Raw genomic sequence first — 24199 nt, 5'->3', positions numbered from 1 at the left:
CTACTCTGGGAAGCCGTTCGCAGACACTCCGCCGAGGCAGAGGCACCCAGTATCTGGTGGACTGGGAGTGTTATGGGCCTAAAGAGAGAAGCTGAATCCCCGCCAAGCTTATCCTGGACCCCTAGTTAATGTCTGAGTTCACACAAATGTTACCCTGATGTTCCTCACGATTTGGATTTGTGACCGTGCTATTTGATTTCTCGGTTATTGATCTCACGCTTCCCCTTTTGATTACGGCTTTTGTTTTATGTTTTGGATTTGTCTCTCACACTATCACACTGTCTTGTGCTTTGACACACTTTCTCTCCTCTGCACTCTCAGCCACGCCCCCTCCATTCAAAGGGGCAGTCTCTCTGTCTCAGACCTTTGTCAGTCATTTACACCTGGATTCTTCACATTCAGCACAGACCTCTTTAGTGCATCTTCGAGTCTTGTGGTCTGCCACTCGGTCACTATGGGTGGATGTATGGGCCAGATGGAGTAGTTGAACCACTGATCCAGGGGCGCGAGTTGAATCCAGACTCAAAAATTAGCTTGAGGCGCTTAATAATCCCACGAATCTCCATAATTAAAACAGTTAGGGCTTACTCATGCTTATCAAGCACTTCACATATGGAAGACTTTCCCATTTGGAGAAAACGTGGGATTATTAATTAGAAACTTAAAAGGAAACTAAAGAAAAATTATAGCACAAAATAACCAAAACTCCGCTATTTTTGCGAGAACGGACGGAAACTAAAACAAAAACATCTTGGGTTACTTTGCTGTAACCCTGTGGAAACGGAAAAGAGATGCTGCGTGAAAACGCTACGAGAACATCTTTCTGTGTTGCCGGTTGTGAAGCCTGTGTGTATCAAACATCATGATGTCATGTATGACGTCATCTGCTGAAGTGCACCTGCAGGTTATAAATAGGAGTAAACCGGAAACATTCCTCAGATCAATATTTTCTAAAAGGACGTCCAGTTACGCAAGCAGTGCGGCATTGGAGCGCAGCATGTCGTTCACGCTTTTTCAGGGAACAGGGTTACAGCAACGTAACCCGAGACGTTCCCTTTCAAAAGCTACACTTGATGCTGCGTGAAAACGCTATGGGAACGAGCATACCAATGCCGCCGCACTGCAAGTGTCTGGACCCCCAAGGTTGTGTAGCGTGTGCGCACAAAGGCCAAGGAGGTCTTAGAGCTAGCTCTGGGAGGCTGACTCGAGGACCCATGAGCCCGGAGTAGCATGAACATCCAGAATATAAAATCTGACAAATGTGTGTGGAGAGGATCAACCTGCCACATCACAAGGAACAAGGGAACACTGTTAGCGCAATAGATGAGTCAATCCCCCTGGTCGAATGAGCCCTGATTCCTATAGGCGAAGTAAGAAGGGGGTTGCATGGGGATGTTAGATGTTCGGCAAAGAAAGAAAGAACTAACACTTTATTGGAGACCAGTGTTGCCCAAAACACCAGTGGTGGCAGAGCATGAACAGCAACCTCCTGGACACTGAACACTTCATTCTAGAAAGGAATTCTATGTGCCTCTCCCCGTTGGGGGGCCACCCCTATGGTCCTAGGCACATGAGCCTCAGGACCTCTTTGCCTTTTTGAGGCGGATTGCATAGTGCGGCGCACGCACCCCAATCTTTACGAGGGGGTGCCAGTCTCAAAAACACTCTCCTTGTGTGTTCCTCGACTTGCAAGAGTTAAACCCGGTCAAGACTGGGTGGCCGACAGTCCCGACCCTTGAGCACAACGGGGAAGGAATTTCCCGAAGGCTTGTTCATTTAACTTTGCCTCACGAACCTAGTGGCGACCGAATTAACAACGTCGCCAAACAGGCTGGAAGGCAAGATAGGGGCATCAAGGAGGAATGCACGATCCTATCCTTGATGCCCATGAGATTCAGCCACAAGTGCCTCTCCGTGGAGACCATCACAGCCATAAAACGGCCGATAGCACAAGCCGTCTGCTTTGTTGCATGAAGAGACAAGTCTGTGGCCCCGTGTAATTCCAGAACACCCTATCTTCAAGAGCCAAGTGCTCAAGTCTCTCAGCAGGTCAGCCTGGTAGGCCTGCAAAATCGCCATGGTGTGCAATGGAGCTTTGTTGACCTGACCTGCTGCCTGAAAAGCTTTTCCCTCTAGGGGAGATGAAAGTCTTCTTCTTCTTGGAAGGAAGTGTAAGCTTTTCAGGGAGGATGATGTCCCAGGAGAGAGATAGCCTGCAAGCATCTCTTTTATCTGGGCATCATCATATAACCCCGCGCTTTCACATCAACTATATTTAAATGAGTAAATAAGTCGATGGCATGAAAACACAGGATGAATACAGCTTACTCCATGAAAGGGTTAACTCATCATAGAGATTGCTAAGAAAAGGGAGAGAGCGTCGTTGGGGCTCTGCCCCCTGGCCACCTGACAGAATGCTTGGAGGCTATTTCCATTTCCGCGGAGGTGAAAGAGGATGTCTATCCTTACCCATTCACAAGAATCGCCAGAGCGCGCTTAAGAGCGGAAGGAGGAATTTTCCTCGCACAGTGTTCTCTCGCACATCTGCCAGATTCACAAGAATGCGCCGCGGCTCGAAGCTTGTTTTAAGGAATGCGAGCCCCGCACGAGGCACTTTAATCAAAACAGTAAGTGTGGAGATCGCTCTCCAATATGACTTTATCACACATGCAGGGACATCTCGTTTAAAACTCTGCCATATCGGTGAGTTAAACACTTTCTTATTTTTGCTGGTTCACACACACACACGCAAACACAACTAGGCTGTCATGAAGACAAAAAGATCCGAGGAATGTTTCCGGTTCATTTCTATTTATTACCTGCAGGTGCGCTTCATCAGATGACGTCACCTGACCGAGGTTATATATGCCAAAATTTGGCCTGTTTGATACATACATGCTTCACAACCGGCAACACAGAAAGATGTTCCCATAGCGTTTTCACGCAGCATCGAGTGTAGCTTTTGAAAGGGAACTTATATCCTTTCTGGGCCTATACCCTTATCGAGGATTTATAGAGAGAGAGTTTGTGTGTTTTTGCATTTACTTTATGTATAACCTGAGAGCATGCGCTTAAAGGACAGCGTGCCGCTCTCTCGCTTTCCTTCTTTCTCTTTCGCCGGCATCTTAGGGAGGCAGAGGCTGGGTCTTTGCCTCTGTCTCTCGACTTTCTGTGCACTTTGGCTTTTCTGTCTATATTTCTGGTCCCCCCTCCCCCACTCGACCCGCAATGTTACACCAATATGTTATAACAAATTATTTTTCCTTATTTTCCTTCTACCTGTCTCAGTCTCTAGCTGAATCTAATGTGTGATTACTGCACCAGAGCGAGTGCTAGGCCGACTATCTCCACCTTCATTTGAAAATAAAAGGAAAAAAGTATTAAACCTTACAAATGAGCAGCCATAATCTCTTAAAAGGTAAAAACAAGAACAATAATGAGTACATTATGAAAAAAAAAAAAAATTACGATTCAGAGTGAAAAATCTCATTTTATGACTCATTTTTGTCCGTATCTGCACTATAGCTACTGTCTCCCTGCTCCCTTCATACCTAATTCAAATTCAAATTCAAATTTTATTTGTCACATACACAAACATACACAGTACGAAATGTAGTGAAATGCATTATACGACTGCCATTGACCCTAAAAGAGAGTTAAATTTTACAAATAAGAAATAAATATGAATTAGATATACGATAGAAATTAAATTAAAAAATTAAATTAAACTAGGAAAAATAGAACTAAAAATAAAAATAGAAATGTGCTAGGAAAAAATAGAACTAAAAATAAAAATAGAAATATGATGTACAAAATAGAAATATACTGTGCAAATTGAAATATACTGTACGGTGTGTGCAAATATGCATAGAGCAAAGTGTCTTAGTGCAGAGGTTATTAAAGTGTCTTTGTGCACTGGTCCAGGATGTAAACGTAAAACTGTAAAATGTAGTGTAGTTGTGAAGGTAGGTGTGCAAAGTTATTGAAGTGTCTTTGTGCAATGGTCCAGGATGTAACGTACGACATGTAGTGTATATATGAAGGAAGGTGAGCGTGTAATTGTCCATAGTGTTCATGGATGTAAGAAGATTGATAGATTTGACCAATTATTAAAATATTGTGTAGTTCTGCATGGTGGTGTGGTTGTGGTTGAGAGACCTTATCGCCTGCGGGAAGAAGCTCCTCCTCAGTCTCTCTGTGTTGGCCTTCAAGGAGCGGAATCGCTTCCCAGACCGCAACAGAGTAAACAGTCCGTTATTGGGGTGGCTGAGGTCCTTCACGATCTTCCTGGCCTTGGTCAAGCACCGCTTGCTGTAAATCGATTGCAGGTCAGGGAGCTCGATGCGGATGATGCGCTCAGCTGATCGCACCACCCTCTGTAGAGCTCGTCTGTCCTGCATGGTGCTGTTCCCGAACCAGGTCGTGATATTTCCCGTCAGGATGCTCTCGATGGTGCAGGAGTAGAAATTCCTGAGCACCTTGGAGGGCAGTCTAAAGTCTCTCAAGCGTCTGAGGTGGTAGAGACGCTGCCGGGCCTTTTTTACCACGGTGTTGATGTGACAGGACCATGCCAGGTCCTGCGTGATGTGAACACCGAGGTATCTGAAGCTGTCCACTCTCTCCACTGGGCTCCTGTTGATGACGGGGGTCTGGTAGTTCCTCACCTGCTTTGTATTAAAGTCCACTATCAGCTCCTTTGTCTTACTGACGTTCAGGAGGAGATTGTTTCTCTGGCACCAGTTCTCCAGATTTCCAACCTCCTCCAGGTAGGCCGTCTCATCGTTGTTCGTGATCAGGCCCACCACAACAGTGTCGTCAGCAAACTTGATGATGGTGGTGGAGCTGGTAGTGGCCACGCAGTCGTGGGTGTACAGAGAGTACAGCAGGGGGCTCAGAACACAACCCTGGGGGGCTCCAGTACTGAGAGTGAGGGAGGCTGAGACATGTCCGCCCATCCTTACTGCCTGTGGTCTGCCAGTTAGGAAGTTGGAGATCCATTGACACATAGATGAGCTGAGTCCCAGGTGCTCCAGCTTGGTGGTAAGTGTGGAGGGAATTATGGTATTAAATGCAGAACTGTAGTCGATGAAGAGCATTTTCACATAATTCCCCCTCCGAGTGTCCAGGTGAGTGAGAGATGTATGGAGGAGATGAGAGATTGCATCATCCGTGGAACGGTTTGGACGATAAGCAAACTGTAGTGGGTCGAGTGTGTCTGGTAGTGAAGAGATGATGAAGTCTCTGACCAGGCGTTCAAAGCACTTCATCACTACTGAAGTGAGGGCTACAGGGCGATAATCATTGAGGGAAGCAGGATGAGGTTTCTTTGGGACAGGAACAATGATGGACTCTTTGAAGCATGTGGGGATCACCGACTGAGATAAAGAGATGTTAAATATCTCAGTGAACACAGGTGCTAGCTGGTCTGCGCAGGCTCTGAGAATACGGCCTGAGATTCCGTCTGGTCCTGCTGCTTTCCTGGTGTTCACTCTCTTGAAGGCTCTCCTCACGTCATGCTCGGTGATGATGAACGCGCTTCCGGTGCTGGCAGTGACTTCCTGTCTGCAGCCGTTAGCGCCGCTAGCATTAGCATCGCTAGCGTCCTTAGCTGCAGCCTCGAAGCGAGCATAGAAAGTGTTCAACTCGTCTGCCAGAGACACGTCTGCGTTTATCATACCGGATGTTGGTGCTTTATAATCCGTTATTGTCCTTAGTCCCTGCCACAGGCTCCTAGAGTCACTCTGTTGGAGCTGTGACTCTAGTTTCCTCCCGTAGCGCTGCTTCGCCTCTTTCACCGCCTTCCGGACGCTGTATGACGCAGCCTTGTACGGTTCCATGTCCCCCGACGCGAGTCCCGTGTTGTAGGCAGCGGTGCGAGATCTCAGAGCGTCGCGGATGGTTTTATCCACCCACGGCTTCTGGTTGGGAAACGTTTTAATAGTCTTTTTTTCTACGGTATCGTCCGCTAATTTCCCAATGAATCCCACAACCGCTTCCGTAAACACGCTGACGTCACCATCGGAGCTGTTTCTGAACATGTCCCAGTCTGCGTCATCGAGTGCGTCCTGTAACGTGGCCACCGATTGGTCCGTCCAGCGCGCGACCTCCCTCTGAACCGGAACTTCCTGTTTCAGCCTTTGTTTGTATTTTGGCATGAGGAAGATGGCGGCGTGGTCGGATTTACCAAACGGTGGACAAGATTGTGCCTTGTAACCGTCCTTGACTGTGGTGTAGCAATGATCCAGTGTCCTTTCGCCCCTGGTGGGGCAGGTGATGTGCTGATAAAAGTTTGGCGCTGCACGTTTGAGGTTGGCACTATTAAAGTCCCCCGCCACAATAAGCGCAGCGTCCCGGTGTTGTGTCTGGTGCTGTGTGAGTGCCTCATGCAGCTCGCATAAGGCAGTGTCCGTGTCCGCTTGTGGTGGAATATAAACGGCGCTGATTATGACCGATGTAAACTCCCGAGGAAGGTAAAAAGGACGACACATGATGGACAGTAGTTCCAGGATTGGTGTGCAGGAGCGTGTGAGAGGAACAACGCTCGCGCTGTTGCACCAGCTGCTGTTCACCATTAAACACACGCCGCCTCCCCTTGACTTCCCCGAGTCCCGCGTCCTGTCCATGCGGTGAACCGAGAAGAACTCGGCCGGCTGGATGGCGTGGTCCGGCACCGCTGGGTTCAGCCATGTCTCGGTGAAGCAGAGGAGATTGCAGTCCTGAATGTCTCTCTGGAACTTTATCCTGGCCCTGAGGTCATCGAGCTTGTTTTCCAGTGACTGGACGTTGGCGAGCAGGATGCTAGGCAGAGGTGTGCGGTGTGCACGGGCTCTCAGCCTGTTCCTGACGCCGGCTCGTTTCCCTCGGGGCCGCCGCTTCGCGTCGCGTCCTTTGTTGTCCCTCAGGATCTCATTCGGCCAGCTCGGATCCGGAGTTAAAAACGTTGAATTGTGAGTACATTGTATACCAATAGAAACAAGAGTGTCTCTATCATAACTAATGTACCCCATGGTGGTAATTTTGCCGGTTTTAAAACGCTGTAAACTAACTTAAAGAACAAATAAAACCTATATATAACCTATAAAAGAATGTGATATTTTGTGTCTGATAAAATGCTTGTGTAACTTTACAACAAGTAATATTAATGTCTTTTTGCATAAAGTATTTTAAGTGATGATAGTATGGTGCTACATCTAATATTTATTTGCAGTTCATGTGCAACATTTTGCTGCTTCTTCTTAAAGTGCTTTCTTCTTGCATGCCCTTTTCCTTTTTTGCTCCACCTGGCTGCTTTTTCTCCATCCTAGCATGTCTGTTTAAATGCCTTGCCACTCTGGGGAGACGCGGAGCGAACATAACAATGCCAGTCAAGATTAACAGAATCAGATAAATTAACAAATTAATTTTGTTATTATCATTTAATCAACTAATCGAATGCCAAAATCAGCTCTTTAGTACACAGGCTGGGGAATAATCTAAAAAATATATTAATTATTACAACAACAAAAAAAACACACACTGTAGGTGTACAGTAGGTTACCCAGGTAATCCTCCTGGTGCTACAAATGGTCAGTTCGGACCTGCGTGTCACTCAACAGAGCCAATCAATGTGATAGTTTACTGTAAATATATTCTGTGTACAGAGAAATGACCGTAACGCTGCTACAAAACACCCAAATCCTCACGAAACACAAACAAATGCACGACACAGTATGGCTTACTCCACAATGGTACCTTACAACAAAGGTATATAACTTTTGAAAACTGAATCTTCAAAGATGCATGGACAGATCAATGAATGTTTATTTTTCCTGAGAGAAGTTTAAAACCAGATTGTCTCACATGATCTAAAACCGTGGTTCTTATAAGAAACAGTAATGTGAAGCACCACTGTGAGATAAGGCAGATTAGAGCAAACATATCCACAGCCGTCAGAGGTGAGGGCGTGTAAAATATCTGCACTGAGAGTGTAGATGTTAATCTCAAACATCAAATAAAGATGTTAAATAAAAGTGTTATAAGCAGTTATGTGCTCGATATAATAATCTCCTTTAAATGTGAGTTTAAACATAAGTATAAATGGTGGGTACTAACGCTAATAATACAGGACAACACATTCCTGACTATCTGAGTAATAATCATCATGTCTGCCCTTAACTTCCACTACCTTCTTAGTGATGAACCTCATTGGGTGCGCTTTAGAAAATAATTATAAATATCTTCAAGGACAACAAGGTAATCTAGCTTGTTCAAAGGGTCAGGAACTAACGGTAATTCTTTAGGAACAACTTAAACATTTTTTAATGGTCTACATGGTCCAAACAAAAAAAAATAATAATAATGTAAATCAGTAAAAGTCTGCATGCCTTAATTACATTCTCACCTGGTTAGGATCTGAAATATCACCGTGATGATCAAACACACGACAGATAGAGCACAGCCGATCATGCTGATCAGATTTAAATCCTGGATTATTTCAGGGTTTGAGCTGAAACTCTGCAAAGGACCACACACTTTACATAACAAACATTATACATGAGATGATGTTAATTGTATTTAAAATGTATGCAAAGTATAATAACATACACTTCAGTGTCTCTAATAGTTATGTTAACATTTTGGGATGCAAGCACTTAACTCCCACACTGTGTGTTATACAGTACAATATAATATGCTTGACATATGGTTCATATAAAAAATAATATTAACATTCGAATCTCACCATCAACATGGCAAAGTTGGCCAAGTTTGGCATGCCTTCACATTTACAGATCTGATAAACCGAACTCTGCTTTTTATTACAGCCGGTTGTGCTCCAATCGTTCTTGTAATAATCCCAGAACACACATGCGAAATCATAGAGGCGCATAGAAGACACATTCTGCAAAACACACTCAGGATTCAGGAACACATTACAAGAAGCTGATATGGGTGCATAATTCTGCATAAGTCTGAATGAGCAGTTAAGATGTCTCATACCTGGGCCCTCACTCTGAACTCAACAGAGTCAAGGACTTTTTCTTTTCCCAACCTTCCAGCAATCACTTTTCTCTTGATGTTCAGTGTAGGATGGAAGATCTGAGATCTGAAGAACTGATCGTTGTTGTACAGCACAAAGCCAATTTTGGTGCCTTGACTCACTGGGTCTGGACAGAAGATAGAAAAAAATCGTCATACTGTCACACTGTAAGTGTATGAGTGCAATAAAAAAACGTACTGCTCTTATACTTTTCAGAAAGATACTAAAACCCCAGTTTTTTTTATTGAACTTTATCTTTTATCTTGCACATTTTCTTACTCTTTCTCTATAGTGTTTATCTTGTACAGGGTGATGGCAGACCTGGAGCCTATCCCAGGGGACTTGGGCCACACCATGGATGGAGTGCAAATCCATCGCAGTGCACAAAAAAATTAACTATGACAAACACATTTACAGGCTTACTTACACACACTACAGGCAATTTGGAAACACCAATTTGTAAACACCAATCAGACTATTTGTCTTAAGAGGGACTATAAGAGGGTAGAACATACAAACTTCATGCACACATGATACATTACCTTACATAGTGTAAAATTTTATAATATTGTAAGACATTGTGATCTAATAAGAAGATTCCTGTGCCCTAAGAACAGACCCCTCACTGTGCTTCCTGATGTCTTATGTGGTAAGACCTTCTATATCCTGTACCCAGACAAGCCTACATCCAAATGGCCCTTTTGTTTAATCAGGAGAATGTAAATGTATTTCCTTTCTCTTGTCTCTCTCTGGGTCTCTCTATGACTGACATGTTAATGACTGGTTCTTTAGATGTTCGGAACGTAGCACCGTTTAAATGTGCTCTTTCTGCTAAGAATAAACAGAGATTTTCAGACATCGTGTGTGTGTGTGTGTGTGTGTGTGTGTGTGTGTGTGTCTCCCCGGTCGATCGGGTATCAAGTGTATCAAGGTGCAGCGGACACAACAAGCAATAACTCTTATTCTCTTAGCTTAAAACTTAGCTCGGACACATTTCTTCTTTATTTAAACCTAACACGTAGCCTTACATTAAAGCCACAAACAAAGCCAGAAACACAAAATGGTTCGTTGACTCGAAAAAGTCTGAAGTTGGTATACACCCCAATCAGACGCTAAACTGGCTATGTGGGATCAAACAATGCTGTGGAGTCCGCCTGCTAGAGCAAATGTTCTATTTACATTTTGTTAAATGTTACATTGCAATGTAAGATTAAATTCTGAGCAATAGTGCAGTAAATTCTGATGCTCTTCCAGCAGTGCTGTAAAACATGGTACCTTCTTTAAGCTTAATGTTCATCTGGAGATTGATGGGAAACTGGTCAAAGTTTTTGTGTTGATCATTTATCTTTATTCTGTTGGCTGAGAAAGTGTCCGAAGAATCTTCATATTGTCCATGTAAAGTTCCTTGGTTACCATCATTTGTTAAAGCTGTCGAGAGTATTTAATAGAATTATTAAAAAGACTATTAAATTTTATTGTAAATTTAATCCAATTTTACTGAATATGAATGCATAATAATGTTTGAGAGTTTTCTGTTTCATGAACAACATTTAAGCTCATTGCATACAGACTGCATCAAGTGATCTGACAGAACAAGAACAAAAATTGCTTTGGCAAAAATCAACATGCAAAAGTCAAAATAGTTTTCCTCCAGTTGAACAAACCTGAAAAAACAGTTATTTGGATTTCTAAACTTTGCGACACGTTATATGTCTCTATGGCGATGTTCGGTTGCACAAACGCTGATCCAGTTTCACTCTGCATCAAGGCAAAGTTCTGCAACGTTTCGGTGAGACTGTGAAAATAAAGAATGAACACAAACACACGAATAATGAAGCTCATGTTAGTACGGTTTCAGGTTAACACTTTCTGAGAACACTAGGATGCTTTATTTTTTATTCATGTCACAGTGTACCAGTCAAAAGTTAAGTTTATTATTTTTTTAAACTGTACGTTTCAGTAAGCCCCCGACTAATGAACAAGTTCTGTTATTGGAGAACTTTCATATGTCCAATTCATTTGTAAGTCCAACAAAGTGAGTCAAACAAGTCCAACAAAGTTGGTTCCACATTTTACTCTCGCAATACTGTGCCTCCAAATTGCGAGGAAAATCTTGGTGAAACTATGGGGTCAGCTGACTTAGTTTAAAGGGTACCCGAGACGCTTGGGGTGTGGTACTGTATGTTTAATGACAGTGTTAATATGTCTTCTGTTTATGTCTGATTCATGATTATTTGGGGGGGAGCATATTTTGACCCAGCAATTGGTTTATTCTTAGGCAAACTTTCTGGATAAATCACTTCTGACTGGATCATACTCTGAGCACTCAGTATTTTATGGTAAGTTAATTTTGACTTAGTATTTAGTAAATTGTGGTAAGAGCAAGCATATTTTATTGTTTAAATTAAATGCTTTGATATGACTTCATGGCAGAATTGCAGCAAAGAAACCATTACTTCGGACGAACGACAAGCAGAGACTTGTTTGGGCCAAGAAACACAAGGAATGGACATTAGATCAGTGGAAAACTGTCCTTTGCTCTGATGAGTCCATATTGTTAGACACAGAGAGAGTAAGCAGATGGTTCACTTAATTCAAACTTAGAGGGACCATGATTTGTTTTTTAATAAGACAAATACCCCAAACACACCTCTTGGTTATGTTAAGGTTAATTGTTCAAGATGCAGAGTGATGGAGTGCTGCATCAGATGACCTGGCCTCCAGAATAAACTCAAATCAAGTCGAGTTGAGATGGTTTGGGATGAGTTCGACCAGAGAGTGAAGAAAAAGGAGCCAAAACATACTCTGGGAACTCCTTCAGGATTGTTGGAAAACAATTACAGATGTTTGCCTTATGAGTCTGACCGAGAAAATGCCAAAAGTGTACAAATCTGTCATCAAAGCAAATGGTGGCTACTTTGAAGAATCAAAAAATATAGAACATATTCTGGGTTATTTAATGAATTAAATATATATTTAATAAATTTAATTTATGTTTTTATTGATAGAATAATTCCATGTTTTTTATGTTATAATTGTGTTGTTTTTAGTATTTATATACAATGTTTACAACAATAAAAACAAATAAAATTAAATCATAAAATAAGAAGGTGTTTTCAAACTTTTGACTGGCACTGTATATAATGAATCAATACAAGTCCACAAAAATATTCTTCACTACACTATACCATAAACATTTGCTATTTTACTAACCTGTCTTAATTTTTCTACCTTTTAAGGTTAATAAGACAAAGACAGAGCCTGTCACATTACCTATATATTGTTCATTTTATTAAAGAATTAGTTAATTCAGTACTTGGTGATGGAATCAGAAGTGACGCTGTAGAATTGCTTCATGTTAGCGTTGAGTAGCTGACTGACTGTGGTGATGGCTGCAAGTAAGACACCCTGACAGATGAAAAAGAAATGAAACTATGGCCATTATTATTTATACTATTTAAAAAAAACAATGATAATGATTTTTTTGGTTCAAGTCATATGTTCAGCAGAAAGTCAAATATGTTTTTTTATTTTTTCACTTTTTTCCAGTGATGTTGATTTATCAACAGTCCAGGACTGTTATACAAAGTTAAAGGATTGTATTTTTATTAAATAAAAAAAGATACTTAAACTTTTATTACCTTATTACATTATATTTTGATCGTTTTTCTATGCAAAACTATGGTTAGTGTTGGAAATTGGTAATATTGTGTTTCGCAATAGGAAATGTCACCTTTAGAACTGGAACAGATTAAACTTGTATGCCAAGGTACTTCTGTACTTAGAATGTTACCTTACATAGACTTATTAGCACCATAACCATGGATTCACCAAACCTTTCCAAGAACTCAGTTGCATTCATTGTTATAATATCAATGCATATCACATAATTATGTAAGATATATGATAATTCCTAAAATCATATTGTGTTATCTCACTGAAGTAAAATGAAATTAAACGGACTGTACCTGACTGCTGTTTTTGATCATAAGCAGACTGCTGACTATCTTTGCTGCAGTGCTGATGTTTTGTGAGGTTAGGTTCTCTGGTCTGGAAGTGAGGATTTGGGTGTTGTAGGCCAAAATCTGCCTTTCTTCAGGACTGGCATTTTTAAGCTAAAACCGTCATTCAAGATTAAATCATATAAACCATTAGGAAACAATAGCACAGAAAGCAAAACCACATAAAACATTTGCAATATAGACAGTACAGTACAGCATGCAATATATTCATTATAAATCTGTACACATTATATTGCTCATACATGTACCTTACAACTTTTCAGCGTTAATATAAAGCACTGAAAAAAAATGTGTTAATGAGCAAGTGAAAAAAAACCCTGTAATTTACTCACATCTATATCGATGGTATCAAGAGTCAAACTACAGTTCACCTCCTGAGGTGCAGCAAAATTGAGATTTTTACACCAAGCCATGGCTTTTGGAAGTCCACCTACAGTACATAGGTCAGACACAGAAGAAAAAAACATCCGAAAAATCTGATGTATCAAGTAAAGTAAAAAAATTACGTTTTTAATTAATTAATATTTTATTAACTGTAATAATTAATTAGCAAAGCCAAGCATGTTTTGGCATTTATCTAACAAGGGAAGTCCTTAAGCGATCGAGACCATCAGTATGTGGTCATATGGAGATAAATTGAACTTGATACTTGATGCTACTGTATATCAAAGAAATAGCAAAACAGAGACTTTTAGAGATCAAACAAACACTGTTCTTACATTAAGTTAACTGTATGAACATCAAACATCAGATCAATTGATTTTGTTCATCAAAAAAATTTTATAAAACTGGAATAATCACTTTCTTGTTCAGCAAATCATGTTTCCATGATTCCGAACATGATAATTTGCAAATTATCCATAATTTTTAATTATTGTGCTCTTCTTTCTATACTCTTTTTCTATCCACATTACTGTGCAAAAGGTTTGTTTGTACAAACTTGTTATACATTTTTATTTTATGTATTAATTATTAAGTCACTACAAAAAAAAATCTTATTTCAAAACATTAGTTTTCCAGCAAAAAAAATATATATTTTCCAGGAAAATATCTGTAAGCCAGAAAAAGCAGCATGTAATGTAAGATGTAAAATTTTATTACAATTAATTAGTTTAATGTTAGATTTAAAAAAAAAAAAAAAAAAGCTTTTTTTTGTTGCATGAAAAAAAAGCAGGTGAGACAAACTCACAGAGTACTCAGAAGCTTATCACACTAATGATTGCTTTTGTTTCATTAATTACTGTTTACTGCTTTTTATAGTATTTTTAAAGTTTCTTAGAAGACATCCTTGCTCTACAGCAGTTATTTATATATGCCTCAGACTTTTCCAAATGTACATGTTATGTTAAGTGCTTGACAAGTAAGAGATTTAGGCCTCATCACAGCACAGAGACAGCATTCGTTAAAGTAGTAAATGACCTCCTATTGGCCTCCTCTGACCAGGGTTGTGTCACTATGCTAGTGTTACTCTTTTGACATCATTGATCATAGTATTTTTCTTTACAGATTGTAGTAGGAATGTGGTAGGAATTAAGGGAACACCCTTTTCCTGGCTCAGATCCTATTTGATCGATCGTTATCAGTTTGTAGATTTAAATGATGATTATTCTGCATGTCCTCTAGTGGAATTTGGTGTTCCACAGGGTTCGGTTTTAGGGCCACTGCTTTTTTCCCTTTGCATGCTTCCTTTGGGCAACATAATCTGTAAGCATGGTATTAATTTTCATTGTTATGCTGATGACACACAATTGTACATCTCAGCAAAACCAGATGATAAAAACCAGGTTGCTAAAGTTAAGCAATGCATAAAGGGTATAAGAGACTGGTTGCTAATTAACATCCTTCTGCTTAATCCTGATAAGATACAGATCTGGCCATTAAGAACGCACGTTTCGAAAAAAAAAACAGATCCCGCGACTTGCCGCAGCTGCGCGCAGCAAGCTGTGAAAATGTCCTTCATTACCTGTAGGGGGCAGTCGTGTTTCAGTATGAAGTATTGTGTGTCTACTAAGCCGAAAATGTGTTATCTCTCTTAGGCGCCCATTGACAGCAAGCGACAGAGCTCATAAACGTGTCAAGCTCAAACTGTAAATAATGATTAGTATTTATTCTTCATTTTCTTCTTTCCTTTATTAATAATACTTCTTGGACTGCGCTTTCTACATTCAGTATTATTATTACTATTATTAGTAGTAGTAGAAGTAATAGTGCTCTAAATTTATTATCGTTATTATGCTTATTATTATTGTAACACACCCGCGCGTGTGTGCAAAAAGACGAAGTACAACAAATAATGCAAAAATTTCATGATATGTTAGCCTAAAACAATATTGTTTTATTTTGTTTATGCCCTGTAAATATACACTAAACAATAAACACTGCCTTTTGCAAAGTGAAAGTGAGTTGCGCTGGCGACTTTTTAATGAAAAGGCTGATAAAAGCATGCACAGTGCACGTGCATGTTATTCACAAGTTCTGACGCGTATCTTTCCTGTTACACATGGTTACTCACATCTCCAGACGTCCGTTGATTTCTTTTTCTCTTGTTTTATTTTTTAACATAAAAGTACAACGGTTGTTACAGTCTCTTGCATAAATCCACTGTAGTCACGACAAGTCGCTTGCTGTGTTTTGTAGATTACGGTAGATTACGGTCAAAAGTTTGTGTTTTCCGGAAATCCATATCTTGGACAACAACTGAACAACTAAGGTGCATGATAGACATGCAGCTACACAACTGTGGGATGATGTCACGGAACAACTTATGAAATGATGTCACAATACAACTTACGAGTATAATACTAAATGCTAAACTAATAAACTTAATAGACTTAATGTATAATGCTTAAAAAAAATATATATATATATATGCTACTCACTGAATACAACGCGACAGCACGCAGAATCCTCGGGCTTTGCACTTTGTCCATTCAGTTAAAGTACTACACTAAAAACTGCTGTGTTTCTGTAACCACATCGTTGGGTTGTGTATGTATATATATATATATATATATATATATATATATATATACTCGGGTTTTTGTTTTTTAAGTTAGTTTTCAGTGTTTTAAAATCGGCAAAATCACCACCATTGAGTACATTAGTTATGATTGAGACACTCTTGTTTCTATTGGTATACATTGTACTCACAATTCAACGTTTTTAACTCCGGATCCGAGCTGGCCGAGTGAGATCCTGAGGGAGAACAATGGACGCGAAGCGGAGGCCCCGAGGGAAATGAGCCGGCGCCAGGAACACTCGTGCACACTGTTTATATATATATATATACTTTTTTTCTTCTATATTCCTATTACTAGTTACATTTATTTACCCTTAGTATTTTTCTTTATCCATATTTATTTTTTACATACAAGTTTTTATTTTTTTAAGGTCACTGGCGGTCATATAAGCATTTCACTGCATATCGTACTGTGCATGTGACAAATAAAATTTGAATTTGAATTTTTGAATTTTGACAATATCACCAGGATTGCATTCTTTCACCTCAGAAATATTGCCAAGTTAAGAAATATATTGTCACTAAATGATGCAGAAAAACTAGTTCATGCTTTTATTACCTTTAGGTTGGACTATTGTAATGCCTTACTGTCTGGTGGTTCAACTAGGTGCTTAAACAAGCTTCAGTTAGTTCAGAATGCAGCAGTAAGAGTCCTCACTAAAACCAGAAGATACAAGTACATCTTATCTTCATTTCATTGGCTCCCTGTGAAATTTCGCATTCATTTTAAAATACTACTTTCGACATATAAAGCATTAAATGGTCTCGTGCCACAGTATCTGAGTGAACTGCTAGTGTCTTACAATGCGCCATGCCTACTTTGATCAAAGGATGCAGGCTGCTTCTTAGTACCGCGTATTATAAAATCTACAGCTGGGGGCAGAGCTTTTTCTTACAAAGCCCCAAAGTTATGGAATAGTCTTCCGATTAATGGACACAGTCTCGGACACAGTCTCAGTGTTTAAATCTAGGCTATTTATATAGCCAAGCATTTTTGTAAATAGATGAAAATCTTAAGTATAGGAGCAGATCTGGGGGACTCATGGACGTAGAGTATTATGGTGAACTCGTATGTTTAAATGCCTTCTTCCCCACTCTTCCCCACTCCCATTGATCACTCAGGTTGGTTGATAGTGAGGTGATTGGTTGCTTTACATCTCAGGGACCCCTTATGTCTGTTTCAGTGTGCTTTAGTTTTCTTTAGTTTTGGATTCTTCTCCACTGGTAAGGTAGGTTTTTAACTTTTGTACTGTTTTTGTAACATGATTGGTTCTTACTGTATACTGTACCTAGGTTTTGCTGTTTGGTAGTGTTGATTGCAGTGTGATTGAAGTAGGTCTAAAGCAATTTGTTCTCAGGTAATTAATCAAGACTAGTTTCAGGCTTCCTTAAGGTGTAAATTGTGGGCAGGGCTTAGCTACATATATTGAAGTTGTCTCCGCTAATAAGGGTTAACCAAAAAGTTACAAGTTTTATAGACAATTACCTCAGTCTAGCATGTGTTTTCAACCTATCTCTGTCAGTTCTCACAGACCAAGATGCTTTTACTCGCACAGCAGAGGCAGATCTCCCAGAAACCTCATCTACCCTCCAGTACTGTCACATTTTCCTGCACTGGTGGTAGGTGGGCTCTGGAACTGCCAATTTTCTGTAAAGAAAGCTGATTTTATCTCAGCCCTAGCTACCCATTATTCTTTCGACTTTCTAGCACTAACTGAGACTTGGATATCTCCTCAGAACTTGGCTACACCGGCTGCCCTATCCTCTGCCTATGTATTCTCTCACTCTCCACGAGAAACTGGCAGAGGTGGTGGTACGGGTCTCCTGTTGTCCAAGAGATGGTCCTTCTCGCCTATCCCCCTGTCTCATCTCAGTTTTTCATCATTTAAATTTCATGCAGTTAAGGTAACCTCTCCAGTTAACCTCCACATCTTGGTTATTTACTGTCCTCCTGGCTCTCTAGGAAACTTTCTAGATGAAATGGACATGCTTCTTAGTCTTTTTACTTCTCCTAACACTCCTCTCACTGTTCTAGGAGTTTTCAATCTCTTATCTGACAAACTCCAATCTTCTTTCCTTCTCCCTCTCCTTAACTCCTTCTCTTTAACTCTAAACAGCTGCCCTCCCACACACAAGGCAGGGAATTCTCTCGACCTCGTTTTTTGCAACTTGATGCAGATCTCATCTCTTAGCAGACTATTCTCTCCAAATTCTCATATGATGTGACTTCTGCCAAAACCACCTTCTTCAGAGAAAAGCTGGAAGCCTCTGCACATGATCCTGGCAAACTCCACAACATTTTCTTCTCACTACTTAACCCACCGACTCCCCCTGCCCCTTCCTCTCTGACTGCTGACGATTTTGCCACATTCTACGATGGGAAGATTGCAGCCATCCGCCAGTCCTTCGCTCCCGACCAGACTCCTAAGGCAGTAGGACCTTCCCTTCCCTCCCTTAGCAGAATTCTCCAACCTGTCATCTAATGAGGTTCAGCAGATCATCTCGTCATCTAACCCCACCACCTGTTCATTAGACCCAATCCCTTCATCAACCATTCCATATCATCTGGTCATGTTCCTGTTGCTTTTAAGAAGGCAAGGGTTATTCCCATCCTCAAGAAACCCTGCCTGGACCCATCAGAAGTTAACAATTATCGCCCGGTATCACTTCTCTCTTTTATTTCCAAAATTTTTCAAAGAACTGTTTATAACCAAATGTCTCTTTATCTCTCACAGAACAACCTTAATGATCCCAACCAATCTGGATTCAAAGTGGCACATTCTACAGAGACTGCCCTTCTGTCAGTCACTGAGAAGCTCCATGCTGCTAGATCTGCTAAACTATCATCTCTCCTCATCCTCCTGGATCTGTCAGCTGCATTTGGTCAACCACAAGATTCTATTATCTATTCTTGCAAGCCTTGGAATTTGTGGAACAGCGTGGCAATGGTTTGCTTCTTACCTAGAAGATAGGTCATATGAGGTAACATGGAGGGGATCTACATCTGCCCCACGTAGACTCTCTACTGGTGTCCCGCAGGGCTCAGTACTTGGTCCTCTTCTGTTCTCCCTCTATACCCGGTCTCTTGGTAAGGTCATATCATCGCATGGATTTTCATACCATTGTTATGCAGATGACACCCAACTTACTCTCTCCTTTCCTCCCTCTGACACTCAGGTTTCCACCCAGATCTCAGCATGTCTGGCAGACATCTCAACCTGGATGGCTGCTCATCAGCTGAAGCTCAATCTCAGTAAAACAGAACTGTTGTTTATCCCTTGTGACTCATCCCCATGTCAAGACCTTGTGATATCCTTGGACAACAACCAAATCACTCCTTCAACCACTGCCCGCAATCTTGGGGTAACTGTAGACAATCATCTGTCATTTTCCCCACACATTGCTAACCTTACTCGCTCTTGTAGATTTCTTCTTTACAATATCAGAAGAATTCGCCCATTTCTTTCTTCACAGGCTACTCAGGTGCTTGTTCAGTCCCTTGTTATTTCAAGACTGGACTACTGCAACTCACTCCTGGCAGGCCTGCCTCTGTCCACGATTCGTCCTCTGCAACTGATCCAGAATGCAGCAGCACGTCTCGTTTTTAACCTTCCCAAGTTGTCCCACACCACACCACTCCTCCACTCCCTGCACTGGCTTCCTGTAGCTGCCCGCATTCAATTCAAAACGCTGATGCTTGCCTACAAAGCTAAAAATGGCCCAGCACCCACTTACCTCTCTGCTATAATCACACCACGCACTGCACCACGTTCCCTCCGATCCTCCAGCACTGCTCGCCTCATTCCACCATCTCTCAGGGATCAAGGGCGGCATTCATCCAGGCTCTTTTCTGTTCTGGCACCTAGGTGGTGGAATGAACTTCCTCTAGATGTCCGTACAGCTGAGACTTTGACTATCTTTAAACGACGACTCAAGACGCATCTGTTTCTCCAGTCTGCTTGAATTAACCCCCCCCCAAAAAAAAAAAAAAAAAAAAAACCTCTTCCCAGTTGTGTTGGACTAATTGCACTTAGTCAGTAACCTAGTTAACCCAGTGTAAGTATGTATCCAATGATGTAAACTTTAAAGCACTTTTTGTAAGTCGCTCTGGATAAGTGCCTAAATGTAAATGTGTTTCCTTTTGGCTCACCCTTTTAGTTATGCTGTTATAGTTAGTCCTGCCAGAGTCCCTGCTTGCACTCTACACTAAATATACATTCACCTTATATATTATGTGACTGTGACCATACCTAAATGTTATCTCTCCTCTTCCACTCTCTCCTCTCCTGTTCTCTCTCCCCTCTCTCTCTTTCCCTCTCTCTGTCGAGCTACACATGTCATTCCGCTTCTGGTTGGAGATCTTGTCACATGATGCCCTGTGTGTCTCTTTGGGATGCGTCCGATGTCTGGTGATGGTTTCACTCTACCATGAAGACGGTTCTGGCCTCGACTGATGTTGATAGCTGTTTCTTTGAGGACTTGACTTGGCTGCAGTCGCTCAATAGTTCAGGACTGGAATTTCCTACAAATCTACCTGACCCAGTAATAAATACCTGGACTCCATATTAACATCAATTAACATCAAATGTTATGCTGACCTGCCTGCCACCTAACACAGAATGAATGCAGATCAATTCCTGCTTTCTGTTTCTCCCAAATAAGGATGAGTTCCCTGTTGAGTCCGGTTCCTCCTAAGGTTTTTTACTATTGTCATCTCAGGGGGTTTTTCGATCACCCTCGGCTTTCTCATCAGGGACTATCTGACCATTTTGATTCATACACATTCACATACACATTCAAAACATTCACATTCCATACAAACTTAAATAATTTTTTTGATTGTGCAAAGCTGCTTTGTGACAATGACAATTGTTAAAAGCTCTATACAAATAAAATTGAATTAAATTGAATATTTACCATTAATACTTCCTGGAGGACACACCTCCACTGAATACCCCGCTTGTCCGAAAAACGTCTTTGAAAACGTGAAGTTATTAATATTTGCTTCAGGACAGAAGTTTACTGTAAGTAAAGACAAATTGTAACACACAAATTGTAAAGACATGTACAACATGATACAAAGATTAATCAAAACCAAAGAATGTAATTAGTAAGAAAAAAATAGAAAAACACAAGATGATACACAATAACAATGTTTAGAACAACAAGTCAGTATCGAGTGTCATCTGAAAGCTTCTACCCTTATAATGGAATTTTTTATAAGGCAATTGTCACACTGCCAGCTTACACACATCGTTAAAAGACTGTCTTTTCTCTTGACCTTTCCTTTCCCACGCTGTCATGCTCCTCCCTATGTAGTCATGTTTTCCCAGGCTGTCATGTCTCCTCCCACGCCTCCGGACTGGCACGCCTGCTCACCGGTCTCTCATTGCGCTTCGCTGCTGGATTGTTGTGTGCTCTCGCTCAATTCTCTTTCTCACTTTTTTTCGATTGCTTTCACGTTGCCAAGTTTGCCTAATTTCAAATTTTTCCCCTTCTTACGTTATGATTCAGATTCCTTACTTTGCTACTGGTTTCATGGCTCTTATCCCTCAACTGCGCTTGGATCCATTTCCTAGCTCTTTGGTTCATAGTGACGGAATAATCCGATCATCACAATAAACCCAGCAGATTTTACCAGGATAAGGTTGGCTCTTTAAGTGGAGCATGGCTATCTGGGATGCTCAAGATCCGTGTTGTAATAACTTTGAGGCATTCTCCAGAGAGATGAGATTATTCTCATGTGAACAGGGAGACCAAAACCTTGTTAAGGCTTTACCAAGGGTCATGCTCAGCCTATGAATATGCCATCAAGTTTCGGAATGACAGAGGCCTAGCGGATGTCTTCCTTGAGGGTTTTGTCAGAGACAGTCAAAGATGAGTTTGTTTCTTAAGAGCTGTCCACAGACCTCCACAAGCTTATGAATCTCACTAGCTGGATCAACTCATGCTGCCATTCGAGACAACCGTCCAGCTTAGAAACCGACATGCTTAGAAACTGTCTGGTAAAAGGAGACCTTCTAGTCAGACTGGGAGCAGAACTTCAAACTGACTCTAAGAACCACACCCCTTACTCCCAGCTATCACACGCCAAACCTTTTCACTCATGCTAAGAATATTGGGGAATCATTCTGAGGAGATCTGAATGTTCAGCATTTGGAAGTTGCATGCTGCTGTAGTTCTCAGCCTTAATTGGATAGCGCTTCATGGCCCACATATTAACTAGGCTAAGCACATCATCATTGGTTGCAGTCCTTCATGTTCCACATCATGTCTTCTGTCATTGCTCCCTCGATCCCCTACTCTGGCTACACCTGATGAAACTCTGGACATCCCCAATGTTCCCACCTAATACCATGATCTCAAGCAGGTCTTCAACAAGGCTCGAGCCATATCACTCCCTCCTCATATATGACTGTCCTATAGACCTCCTCATGAGTTCTTCTCTGTCAAAGTGCCGGCCCTACTCACTGACATGCCAAGAAAAAGATGCCATGAATTAGTACATCACAGGGACTCTTGCCACAGGAATTATCCGTCGATCCCCCTCCCCTGCAGGGGCGAAATTTCTTTTTTGTTAAGTGAAAGGACTGGTTTCTTCCTCCCTGTATTAATTATCGAGGACTTAACAAAATAACAGTAAGGAATCGTTACCCTGTCTCATGGCGACGGCATTTGGGTCTGTGCGTTTGCTGGCTTTAACGCTGAGTGGCGCTATATAACTATAGACTGATGCCTCAGGCCTAATTTCATTCTCTCAAGGATTAATGAGCCACAGTCCCTTTAGACCTACTACATAGTAGCGGATAAAATAAAGTGAAAGAATGTAATTAAATAAGTTTATAATCACAATTTTAATTAAAATAAATCTTATTAGGATCAAATTTAAGGAAAGTAAATGTTAACACAGTGAGCCTTTATACTTTAAGATATTTTTAGAAAGGCTATGCGTGTAGGGTTTTGTGTCATCTTATTTATGTTTTTTTAAATTTGTAGATTTACTAACTGAAATAAATTAAACTAACCACCACAGGCAATACCTTACAAAATACTGGTAAAACATTAAATGAATTTACAAGTTCCTCCCCTGGGTTGAGTATGCTCAAAACTCCCTACTATCTGCTTCCATTGGGCTGTTTTCATTCCAGTGCTGTTTGGGCTACCAACCACTGCTGTTCCTAGCACAAGAGGAGGTGGTGGATGTTTCCTTGGCCCAACACTTTGTTCGCTGCTGTAAACAAACATGGTTACATGCAAGACAAACCCTCCTATCATCCACCACGTCTTACAAGAAACAGGCTGACAGCCATCGCACCAAAACCCCAATGCGACGGATCAACCTTACCTTCCATGTCTCACAGCTACAACGTGTTGTAAACGGCCCCTTTGGCTCTACTACCACGCTGATCAGACTCATGACTTTGAACTTGCGGTTCCATGTCGGCGGACGTAGGTTGCCGGCCTGGCGGCCGCACGCAACACCACTGGAAAGGCCCATGTCGGCGGAGATAGGTCCAGGGGGGGGTCCTGGGGGCGCACTGCTTCTGGGCTGGGGTTCCGGCTGGACCTGGGGGGCGTGGGTCCTGGCTGGTGTGCTGCCGGGATGTGGGTTGGTGCTTGCCCTGGTGCCCGGCCCTGGGCGGGGACCTTCGACGCATCATTGGAGCTGGGGGTGTCTTCAGCTGGTGGGTATATTTCTACCATCTGCGAGTATCCTCTCTGCAGGGGGGGTCCATTACAGGAGGAGGACGGGCCTAACTTGGGTGTCTATTGTTCTATGTAGTCTGGGAGTCGACTGAATGTGGGGGTGGGAGTAGTTTAATTTTTATTTTTTTTTCCCCTCTGTTGTGGGGCCTGATGGGCTGCCCCGGGAGGTTTGGATGGGCCTGGGCCCCTGGCCCTGGGCGGATGTTTGGGCAACGGGGGTGCCTATGGGGGTCAGTAGGGGAGCTGGTTCCAAAGGGGGAGGTACTTGCCCCCTCTGATTATTTCCTCCCCATCCCCGATGCTTCCCTCCTCCCGCTCCATCACAACACCATACAGTTGGCTCCATCACAACACCATACACCATACAGGGCTTTGGGGTGCGGGGGTGTTGCTGGGATGCAGGGGAGGTTTTCCTCCCCTGTCTCCTTGTGACCA

At 41.7% G+C, this 24199-nt stretch overlaps 1 protein-coding gene across 1 annotated transcript in view; it reads right to left on the bottom strand.

Moving 5' to 3' along the window:
* Positions 1 to 23761, bottom strand: part of adgrg7.1 (adhesion G protein-coupled receptor G7, tandem duplicate 1) — a 29535-nt gene extending 5774 nt beyond the window's left edge. Inside the window, exons 1-10 of the mRNA XM_053491958.1 lie at positions 23485 to 23761; positions 20975 to 21079; positions 13371 to 13468; positions 12985 to 13131; positions 12333 to 12424; positions 10681 to 10811; positions 10292 to 10444; positions 8977 to 9143; positions 8720 to 8878; positions 8381 to 8493 (exon numbers count right to left, since the gene is read on the bottom strand). Coding sequence (XP_053347933.1) covers positions 8381 to 8493; positions 8720 to 8878; positions 8977 to 9143; positions 10292 to 10444; positions 10681 to 10811; positions 12333 to 12424; positions 12985 to 13131; positions 13371 to 13468; positions 20975 to 21079; positions 23485 to 23761 — 1442 coding nt within the window. The remainder of the gene's footprint in view (positions 1 to 8380; positions 8494 to 8719; positions 8879 to 8976; positions 9144 to 10291; positions 10445 to 10680; positions 10812 to 12332; positions 12425 to 12984; positions 13132 to 13370; positions 13469 to 20974; positions 21080 to 23484) is intronic.
* Between the last annotated feature and the right edge of the window lie 438 nt (positions 23762 to 24199).

The sequence above is a fragment of the Clarias gariepinus genome, chromosome 3 (assembly GCF_024256425.1).
Source record: "Clarias gariepinus isolate MV-2021 ecotype Netherlands chromosome 3, CGAR_prim_01v2, whole genome shotgun sequence".
NCBI classification, from domain to species: domain Eukaryota; kingdom Metazoa; phylum Chordata; class Actinopteri; order Siluriformes; family Clariidae; genus Clarias; species Clarias gariepinus.
Note: the sequence above shows the minus strand (reverse complement) of the source record. Positions and strands in the feature narration are given on the sequence as shown.